The following is an 11497-nucleotide window of genomic DNA, read 5'->3' on the forward strand; positions in this document are numbered from 1 at the left end:
CTCAACTTTATTCATCGCAGTTGTCAACAAGTCATTCAATTTCATTGAAGAAAAACTACATTTCGTACATAACATTTCATTGTTACAACACTTGCAATCATCACAGCATTCTTTCCTGCACATTCATACTCAGTTCTTGCTCACCAACATCTTGCACCTTCGACCTCCATTCCGTCAGGTTGTTCTACACCCAAAAGACGTAGTCCCACTTCATCCCCCCAAGCCAGATGACATACTCATCTTCTTCTACGCACCAGAAAATAGCCAGTAAACACCTTCTACTTGACACTATTTTCAATCTTCAACAAATTATGTTTTGGGTTTTTTTTTATTCTTAGGCTGATTTAGGGTTTCTAATTTGACAGGGACTATATTGGGTCACTCACCCTTTCATGCAATGGTCACATGTCCAAACATCCAACTAGACACAAGGGACCTATCTAAACGACGTTGTTTTCTCTCCACGTGGCCAGGACGTTAGTGACTCAGCCACTTAACGTTCCAGCTGGCGTCCGTCAAGTGGGCCGTCACATTGGATTTAACAGAAGGATAAACGTGTCCCTTTTTTTCAAAAATCAGACACTGAAATGTGACTTTTTTAAACCAAGGGACTAAATTGTGCTTCACAAAAAATTCCACGGACGAAAAAAGGTATTTACTCTTAAATTTTTTTATTAAAATGGTTTTGAATCCATTGAATTCAATAAAAATAATATATATATATATATATATATATATATATATATAAATTGAAATTGTAACTCCCCTAAGTTATCCATAACTCATAAAACTTTTGATCATGTGGCTCTTTATTATTGTGAGCCTTTGGTCTTATTTTTTATTTTTATTTTTTTAATTTACCATATTTTTTCTTCCCAAAAGCTTGACTTGAACATATGGCCATCTTCTAATGAAAACCCACTAAAATAGATAGCCCATACAGAGATTGGGCTTCGATCCAAGCCCATTTAATCGGAATCCACCAAAGAGCTCCTTGTTTCCCGAGTTAACGACTCAACCCTGCGACTTGACTCACTGCGAAACTCGAAGGTTAGAGCTAGACGAAAATGGCGAGAGATGGAAACGGACACGATGCTCTGCCGAAAAAGGTTGCGAGCTCTGAGAAAGACGAAGCTCCTTCAAAGAAAGATTCGGCGAAAGCGCCAGAAAATTCGGATGTAGACTCGGAAACCAAGAGAAAGCACAGCAGTTCGAGGAGGAAAGCGAGAAAAATCTCGGATTCGGACGGCGAGAAAGCTCAGAGGAGGAAGAAGAAATCTCGGAGGCGCTACAGCAGCGAATCGGATTCGGATTCCGGTTCGGGATCGGGTTCTGAGGACGATGAGTCCGAGCGGACCGGTTCGGATTCGGAGTGTTCCGAGTCGGTGTCAGAGAGCGAGGAAGAGAGGAAGGAGAGGAAGAGGAAGGAGAGGAGGAGAAGGAGAGAGCGTGAGGAAGAGAGATATAGGAGACGGAAAGAGAAGGAGAGGAAGAAGCGGAAGAAGGAGAAGGAAGAGGAGAGAAGGAAGAAAGAGAAGCGGAAGAAGAAGAAGAAGGAGAAGGAGGATAGAGGGAAAAAAGGAGCAGTGACAAATTCTTGGGGAAAGTATGGTGTTATAAGAGAAACTGATATGTGGTAAGAGATTTATGCTTTAATGTATGTATTTACTTGCTTACTGATTAAAATGTGAAAGATGAATGTGTCTTATGATTAATAATAATGATTGAATTGTGTGGTCATGGAGGCTGCTTGATTGTTTGTGACAAACTAACAATGTTGTAGAATGTAGATTTTGAAATTCTTGGCTTACATGTGCGTTATATGTAATTGCATAAGATTACTATGTGATTAGTAGACGTGTGATTACACAAGGTCGTAGAATTTCATTGAAAGATGATAAATTTGAGCATCAAAACTCAAAAAGTTTTTGATCATTGTTGAACTTTTCACAATGTTATGTGAACCATGTAAGATTGGAGAAGAGTAATAACTAATAACTACTAACAGGATGTTCTCTTGACATGGAAAACAGAAAGAGCCAAAGAGGAATGAAAAGAATGAACACAATTCCTCAACAAAATTCCAGCATACTATAAATAATCTATCTTTGCATCGTATTTGATCATGGAGAGAAAGTTGTATATGCTTTAAAAACTCAGAAATGTCCTATTTTAACTAAACTTTACAACTTACTGTCTATTGGACTGAAATCTTAAATATGTGCTGAAAATATAGAATCTTTGGAGGGGCAATGGTTATTGTGAACTTTTGTCTTTCATCGAGGAGGATTCATAGACATTAGGTTATACTTTGCTGTCCTGATTATGATTTCTGGTCTAAGGGTTTCTAAAATTTTGAAATTTGTTGGCTAATGCCACCATGACACAACTTCTGGAATCTTGGAAGATAAAAGCAGTTGCTGGTGGAAGCAAGGTGACCAGTGACCAGTTTATTTTATTTAATGTAGGGCTTTGCTTGGGATAAAAGCAGCAGAAATTTCACAACTGGGGTTATTGTTTCAAGGGTTATAACGTAGCATTGCACTTTCTATTGATGGTTTATTGGTGCTGTTGTCTCTTGTCGAAACTTCAGCAAGATTCTACTTTTAGGAAAATGTATTTTTCTGTTTATAAGCTGAAGTAACTGAAAGACTCTTAGATTGTTAACATGTTGAGTGGATATTATGGTTATATATTTAATTTCCTTGTGGAAACTTTAATTTATCTTAAGAGTCTTAACTCTCAATTTCATGGTATCAAACTATCAATTACGAATATCAGAAGATCTTTAAGTAGTAAAGTGGGAAAAGTAATGTGAAGTGAATAAATGGCTTGCATTTTTTTAAGTTGACTCTGAATTTAATAACTAGCTAATTTGGCTTTTATATCTTGTGATCTAAGGGTCTCCTGTTCCCTTCTGTGAGTGATGTTATGACTGTTACAGGAACAAACGTCCAGAGTTCACTGCATGGTTGGCAGAAGTAAAGCAGGTGATTATTTTGGTCTACTTTCTATTGTCTGCAACCTTGCGACATATATCATATCTCGTCTTCCTTTTTCTTTGTGGCCTTCTCTCCATTCTTGCAAAAAATTAAGTTTGCTTCTTTACATTATCTCAAGAAATGTTTTCCATGTAGTTTACACATGAACTATTGGTCTTGTATCCAGTATAGTGGAAACCACATTTTCATAACAAATTGGATAACATTTCTTTCTTGCCTGTTGGACTTGGCCAGTTGGACTACATTTTTTCCTCCTTTAAAAAGAAGTGCAGCAAATCTTTTTCCCTTCATCTATTGATGTCCTAACTTACATGTATGTCATGGTTATGTGGACTATACCTAAATTGTAACTATTGCGGTATTTTAACAGGTGAATCTGGAGAATCTGTCTAATTGGGAAGAAAAGCAGATGTTCAAAGAGTAAGATCCTAAACTTGCTGCTCAGAGAATAAATAAATAAAATAAAATGAAAGAAGGATGGGGAAAAAAAAGAAAAAAAAGAGAAAAGAAATAGCACATTAACTTGCTGTGTGTTAACTGTTAAGCTTACTCTTAAGGCGGTGCATAAGAGAAAAAGAACTCGTATATGCTCACATTAATTTCTTTCATTCCCAACATGATTGACTTGTTGTCTCATTGAATATTCACATATTAGTCATTACATCTAATAATCTGATTTCTGATATGCAGATTCATGGAGGATCACAACACAACTACCTTCCCTTCTAAAAAGTAAGTTCCTGCAGAGTTTTAGTTTAGCTTATTTAAATCTGTAGAGACCTTTGTCCTCATTTTTGTAAATAAGAAATAATCTGTGGCCACATACCTTTTATTTGTTTTTTGGGAATATTTTTGTCCTGTGGTATATCTTTGCCATACACATCAATGAAAACTCGTTCTGCAAAGATGACATGGATTTAAGATCTTGAATGAATCATTTTGGTATATTTATTGGGGTTGACAATTGGATTAATCTTTATGTGGCAGGTACTACAATCTTGATGCTTACTACAGGCGTCAAATGGAAAAAGAGATGAAAAAGGGTTTTAAAAAGGTCCTGGCAACTGAACGTACTGTTTTCAATGATGAAGAACAGCGCAGGTTACATGCTGCTTTTACTAATGTATTCTTAAATAGGTTTCCTTTTGGCTATTTTTTTCCCTTTAACTTACACCAATCCTACTGCTATTTTGCCTATTTGCTTAAGAAGCAAAAATGTTGGCTATCTTCTTGTTCTGTTTTTATGTAAGATTTTTTAATAACTCCTTATTTCTTTCCACTCTTTGTCACTGCTTTTCATTTGCACAAATCTACCGATATTAAACTACTTGAAGCTTTCATCACAATTGTGTCAGAATATGATCTCTAAAACATTGTCCATATGGAATATATTTTATATATTCTTATGTCAAATTCTTAACTTTCTTTTCATGCTCTTTCAAATGGGAGATGGTACACATGACAAGCATTGTCTCTGTTGGCCCAAATTGTTTCACCCTTCCATAATGATTTTTCATTGCACTTGCAGGCTAGAATTGTTGCAAGCACGTGAAAAGCATAAGGAAGAGCAAGTGATGGCTTTAAAGCACTCTATGGAAAGTGGAATGGTTAGTTATAACCGGATTGCTTTTATGGCGAGTTAACTTCTAGTTACTTTGTTAATGGCAAGGTCCTTTTGATACATTTGTGTGCAATAATTTACAGGCACAGGCAATGAAAGAGCAAGCTCAACTCAGGGAAGAGATGGCTTACCAATACAAGCTTGGAAACTTTGAGGTAAGAATCACATTAAACTTTATTTGGATCATGGATTTTAGCTTTTGAGCCCCTACTCAATTAGCTGCAAATTTATCACTATAGGCTGCTGCCGCTATCCAGAGAAGATTGGACCCTGATGCTGCCATATAGTCAGGACACACCTTGCCGTGAATCTAAGAACTAGGTCATAGGGTCACGATGATCACGTCATCATGAAAATCTAATTTTATGCCACTCTGAATCTTTTGGCCTTCAGGGATAGCATATACTTGGATGGGTTTTATTTGTTCCAACATATGAGTAATGCTCACTGTTAATGACTCTTCTATTACTAGTACTGTTGCTAATCGAAGAGTGTTGCCTTTTCACACTTGGGAGTTTTGGCTTTGAATTTGACAAAGTAAGCATTTCAAAACTGTTGAGTCCAAGCTACATGCCATCAAAAGTGCCCATCACCCCTCACATGGACGGATATTGAAAACGGTGATTACTTGTAAACAGTCTTGTCAGTAGGAAATTTGTTTGCCCTTTCCTAGTGTTTGTCATAGCTCGGAGCTTTTCCTTGGACTGTAATGAGCGAACATTGATTCGATACCATATTTGCATGAGTATATATGCACGGGAATGAGTTTAATTTAAGCAAACTTAGATTTATTACCTGGAATTTTGCCTGAATTGAACAAAATCTGCATCTATATTAAACAAATATCTGAGGGAAATGGATATATAATATGAGTGGCAATTAAGGTGCACCATCTCAAATGTGGGTTCGATGATGACGCGGTGGCACGCTAGATGCTGGATGTCTTGAGTTCGCGTGAGGCTAGTTCTAACTTCTATGGGGTGCTCGTTAGTATTACACGAAAGAAAATAATTTTGTATTAATCATTATTTTTAATAGTGTATCATAATAAATGCTTATCTACTCTCTCTTTTTTGGATAAAATGAGAAATTGAATGCACAACTTATTACATAACTACTCACCCTCTTCACCACAGCTTTTATCTACTAATTTTTAACAAGATGCGGCGTGGCCCTAGAACTTCTACTTATAAATTTAAATATTTGACGAATTGCATAGTGTATGTCCTTGTTAGTTTAAATTCAAAACATATTATACGGAATTTGTTTCATTGATCAGAGCTTTTGGGGAAAATAAAAAAATAATTTTGAGAGTTATCTCAATGTGTACTACGGTGATTAAGTCGAATTAGTTGAATAAAGTTGGATTAATTGGATAATTAATAAACTGTTTGGGAAATCAAAAAAAATTCTTGAAAAAATACTTAACTTTACTTAACAAAAGCTTACGTGAGAATACAATTATTATATAACTATTTGAAAAAAACATTTTAAAAACATATGATTTTATATTTATTTACAAAGCATAATATAATGTATTTTTATTGGATCAGTCGCTTTTGTCTATTCTGGACCGGGAACCCCTCAATGCTTATTTACGGAATAGCATTGATCCATTTTCCATTTTCTCTTTGTGCATGTGTCTTATATTCTTATTCTTGCTTTCGGCTCATACATCAAGTAAGGCCCACCATATTATAATTCTCCAGCACTACCTACTGCTATATTATCATACTATTCCCTACACGATGGGAAATACCGAAATAGTCATTATGATCTTGGTGTGCTATATTTCTTATAACCCTTACAAAGAACAATATCCTTAACATATTCATAGCCGAGATGCTAAACCTGCTGGCTTAAACCAACCGGCCAATTTGTTAACGCCTGTGTGTAAACAAGTTGAAAAATTACAACCGCTCGGACATTCGATTGTTTTAATCTACTATATTTAATTAGCACATAATGAGAATTATATGTTCATGTACAAAGTTTAAATTCAATTCGAGTAGGATAAGATTTATGAGAATGAGATAGTGTTTTTGTTGTATTAGCCTTTAAATTATAAAATTAATATTCATATATGTTAACCAAATAAAATATATAGGTGATAAAGAAAATGCATACATACAAATCAATACGTTTTTCTTAGTGTCTTACATCAAATGTAAGATCATTATTGAATAACAAGAGACGGAAAGAATTGTGAAATAATCCGTATATTGAATAGGTACAAGTGTGCACAATAAATAAAAAATCTAATGGGTTTAACCCAGACTTAACCTAAATACTAATAAGGAAAATATATTTACAATATTATTTCCAACACTCCCCCTTAAACTGGAGCATATAAATCATAGGCACCAATCTTGTTACATATATACTCTATTCGAGCACTCCTTAACGACTTAGTAAATACATCTGCTAATTCATTATTAAAGGGTACAAAACTAGTTATAACTTCGCCAACAAGAAATTTTCTCAAACAAAATGACAATCTATCTCAATATGCTTGATTCTTTCATGAAACACTAGGTTGGAAGAAATATGTAGTGCTGCTTAGTTGTGACAAATGAGTTACTGGTCCAGTGTCTTTAAACTTGAGCTCTCTAAGAAGTTGCTTAATCCAAATGAGCTCACATGTAGTAGTAGCCATGGAGCGATATTTTGCTTCAGCACTAAATTTGACAACTACATTATGATTCTTACTTTTCCAAGAAACCAAGTTGCCTCCAACAAATACGACATATCTAGTAGTAAATCTCCTATTAGTAGGACAACTGGCCCAATCAGCATCAGAGTATCCAACAACTTATGATATTTATCTTTATATTCAAGGTCTTTTCCTAGAGATGCCTTGGTATACTTGAGAATCTGAATAATACCATTCCAATGTTCTTGACATGGAGAATTAAGAAACTGACTTTCCACACTAACTGCAAATGAAATGTCAGACCGAGTGACTGTGAGGTAGTTTAGTTTTTCAACCAATTTTCTATACCTTTCGGGATCTGAAATGAGCTCCCCCTGATTTGTTATAAGCTTGACATTTGGATCTATAGAGAGTCTCAACAGACTTAGAATTCAACAAGGCAGTCTCTTCAAGGATATTCAGAGCATATTTCCTCTGAGATATCACAACACCATCTTTAGATTGGGTCACTTCAATTCCCAGGAAATATCAAAGTTTCCCAATATCTTTAGTCTGAAAGTGATGACATAAATGTTGCTTCAACTGAGTAATCTCATGATTATCAATACCTGTGATGACACTATCATCCACATACACCACCAGGTAGATAGACCCAGAAGCTGAATGACAAAAAAAAGAGAATGACCAGCCTCACTCTGAGTCATACTAAATTGTCGAACAACACTGCTAAATCTGCCGAACCATGCTCGTGGAGATTGATTGAGACCATATAAAGACTTACAGAGACGACAAACAAGACCTGACTCCCCTTGAGCACAAATTCAGAAGATTTCTCTATATAAACTTCATCAACAAGATCATCACGAAGAAAAACATTCTTAACATCAAGTTGATAGAGAGACCATTGGCGTATAGCAGCCATGACAATAAAAAGGAAAACAGAAGTCATTTTTGCCACAAGGGAAAAATGTGTCACCATAATCTAGCCCGAAACACCTGAGTAAAACCCTTTTCCACCAAGCGAGCTTTAAGGCGATCCATTCGACCATAAACACCAACCTTAATAGCATAAATCCAGCGACAACCAACAACATATTTCCCAAACGGAAGAGGGACCAGACCCCATGTACCATTCTGATGAAGGGCATTCATTTCATCAATCATAACTTGTCTCTATTCAGAATGTGAACGTGATTCACCTGTAGTCTTAGGAATAAACACAAAAGACAAAGAAGAAAGACATGCATAATATGATGGAGAAAGACGATGGTAACTAATATTAATTGTATGCCTTGCCAGAGGGCGAGTATCACGTGTACCTTTATGAAGATCAATGGAAAGGTCACTAGCCGAAGATGAGATTAAAGCTGAGGGAGGAGATGCAGTCGGATGCGAGCCCACAAAAACATCTGGTGAACCATGTTGTAACTCACCAGGAAAATAGGTGACTAATGGAGAGTCATAAACATGGACTGGTAAAGACGGAAGGTATTCAAAGGAGTTGGCAGGGAAAGATAACTGAATAGAATCAGTGTCCACAGGAGGAGTAGAGTGTAACATCCCGTGTATACCCGGTTTGTTATCATGTAATCGTATTAAGCCACGCTTAGTTAAAATGTGGAAGTAACTTTTTCTTTTCAATTATGACGTCATTATTATTAGCCAAGTTGATTAATCAATCCTTTTTCAAAACATTGCCTGTATGTAAATTGCAATAAAACAACTAACTGAAATACCTCATTAAATAAATAAGTGTGTATCTAAATCACGGATCTACACACGTAGTCCGGACAAATCCTGATACAATTATACAACTAAATTCTAAAATAAAACCGAGTCAATCAATGTGGCATGGACAATCCTCATGCTCACCAAATAAGGCAACAAGCCCAACAAAGTCTCAACAAGGATAACAATAGAATGGAGATAAAGCATAGTCAGCAACCAGATAAATCAGTAATAACAACATGCGTCAATCAATTAAGCTCCGGCCTCCTGCCGCCCGAGGTATCATCCCCCGTGTTACCTGAACCTGAAAATGTTCCCCAAACGTGGGGTGAGATCTCTAAATAGAAATCTCAGTAAGGCAAGGGGTCCTCAAGGACTCTTCCGCCCCAAGCTCACTTACAAGTATAATATAAGTTTAAAAATAGTAATTTTCAATGCATGTTCATGTTAAGGCATTTATATCATGACATTTTAATCTCTTGCTCAACGAGCCAAGTACTACAACTTATTAATCATGTGATGTATGGAAGTGCGGTTCGACTGGCCAGGAAAAAGATAGGGTTTATACACGTCTGTAACCTACCAACATGAGGGAGGCTGCCTCATGCCTTGCACACCAGGGTGGCTGCCTGATCGTACAAGTACTTACATCACATTCATACATTACATATGCCTTGCACACCAGGGTGGCTGCCTGATCGTACAAGTACTAACATGACATTCATACATTACATCAAAAGTTATATCAACATGTCTTAGGCGTATATCAATGCATATATCATTTTCATAAAAACATACATGCATATAAACCACCCTCCCATGGAGGTCGGTGGAACAAGCAATAGATCAATCCGAGGACACGAAAGCTTACCTCTAAGCAATCAATCCAAGCCTAAGTCCACACTAGCACAAGGTCACCAAACAGCACAATCACAATCTGTTTATACCAGAAATATCAGCAATACTCATGCTCTATAATTCATGTCAAAAGGAATACGTTTTCTTTCTCATTTTCGCTTACTGCAAGCTTTTCTCAAAACCTTAAGCATTAAACTGCGTTTACTCTTTTTAAAACTTTAATTGCAGATTTCTACCGAAAATTCTAAGATTTTAATATGTTATACTAGACATCTCCAGCTTTACAACGACATATTATATGTCTCAATCGGAGTTGTATAACTCCGGTTATGTTTTACGCAAGGTGACTGCTGCCAACGGAATTTCCGGCAACCAAAACGCGACTTAAAATTGACACTACGATCTAACCACTTATCCAATGGCTACGAAATTTTACAGAGTTGTATCCTTATATATTATCTTAACATAGGTCCAAACGGTACTCAATTTGGAGCTTTGTAGCTCAAGATATTGAATTTTTACTAAAACAGGTTGGTTGTTGTCCAGACCAAAATATCGGGATATTGCCAAAGGAATATCGGGATATCGATATCTGGATATCATATCAGGATATCAATATCGGGATATTTCTGGAGGAATATCCAGATATCAATATCGGGATATCATACCCGGATATCAATATCCGGATATTGGTTTTCCAATATCGGGATATTTTGCGACAGTTTTCCAAAAATGTAATTTTTAAGAGTTTTTCATACAAGGTTCAACTTTTAACACTTCCAGATCTTCAAGCATGCATTTTTAAACACTTTTAGGTTCATGATCATGTTAGTTACTTAAACAACTCATTAAAATGCCAAGACTCAACCTTTAAGCAAGGAAAACTCATGATCAAGGTTAGGGACATACCCAAAGCTCCCAAAATAGAAGCTAGAGATGCTATTGGAGCTCACAATGTAACTCCAAAAATCAGATATGATACAACCACGAAAATACACTTCAAGATTGGTCCTTCCTCTTCAAAGAAAGCTTTTTGAAGCTCCAAACAACAAGGAAAAAGGTTTCCACTTCTCACAACTCAGAGACAGCACTCTAAACCTTCCCAAACAGCACCCACAACCAGCAAAAGCTGACCTTCAACCTCCCAATGCACTCTACTAAGTGTTTACAATGATTTAGAGGGAAGAAACATGGAGAAAGGTGATCTCTTGGTGGTTTTCATGAGAGGAGAGGGTGGTGGCAAGTAAGGGAGCTCAAAGTTAGAAATGGAGGCTCACAAGACACGCAGAGCTGATCAAATCAGCCTAGGGGTGTGTGTAACTTCATATTTATAGTCGGTTTAAGTTTAATCGCACTGTATTAGCGCTAATAGCTACGCTTAGCATTTTAATCCCAAACTTTGGATTCTGAACCTAGCCATTTTTCTAAGTTTTGTCATTTTTTTATTTTATTTTTCGCAGTACTTTTCCGGTACGTGCTTTTACATAGTCAGTATCATTTCTGGCACCAGTTCTCATTATTTTGACCTGAAACTTATTATGCCAGTCCTATATATTATTCTAGTGACATATACATACTTTTAATAATTTTTCGGGATACTTCACTGGTACGCATTTATACCGTGAGGCAGAACCG

The 11497-nt window shown here is 36.3% G+C and overlaps 1 protein-coding gene across 1 annotated transcript; it reads left to right on the forward strand.

Moving 5' to 3' along the window:
* The first annotated feature begins 1027 nt into the window (after positions 1-1027).
* LOC133305456 (vicilin-like seed storage protein At2g18540) lies at positions 1028-5394 on the forward strand. The gene is made up of 8 exons (XM_061505685.1): positions 1028-1636; positions 2945-2990; positions 3373-3422; positions 3693-3734; positions 3990-4103; positions 4531-4609; positions 4707-4778; positions 4863-5394. Exons 1-8 carry the CDS (start codon positions 1068-1070, stop codon positions 4908-4910), a joined length of 1020 nt encoding a protein of 339 aa, XP_061361669.1. The 5' UTR covers positions 1028-1067; the 3' UTR covers positions 4911-5394.
* Positions 5395-11497: the final 6103 nt, after the last annotated feature.

This window comes from Gastrolobium bilobum, unplaced genomic scaffold (genome assembly GCF_033153095.1).
Source record: "Gastrolobium bilobum isolate Gb01-03AN ecotype WA unplaced genomic scaffold, APGP_CSIRO_Gbil_v1 utg1221, whole genome shotgun sequence".
Classification (NCBI taxonomy): Eukaryota; Viridiplantae; Streptophyta; class Magnoliopsida; order Fabales; family Fabaceae; genus Gastrolobium; species Gastrolobium bilobum.

What these genes read in the sequence shown, in the direction of transcription:
- LOC133305456 (XM_061505685.1), top strand. Translation starts at nt 1,068, where the DNA reads ATGGCGAGAGATGGAAACGGACACGATGCTCTGCCGAAAAAGGTTGCG. An exon ending in ACTACCTTCCCTTCTAAAAA is followed by an intron (nt 3,735 to 3,989) that starts GTAAGTTCCTGC and finishes TTTATGTGGCAG; the next exon opens with GTACTACAATCTTGATGCTT. An exon ending in AATGATGAAGAACAGCGCAG is followed by an intron (nt 4,104 to 4,530) that starts GTTACATGCTGC and finishes TTGCACTTGCAG; the next exon opens with GCTAGAATTGTTGCAAGCAC.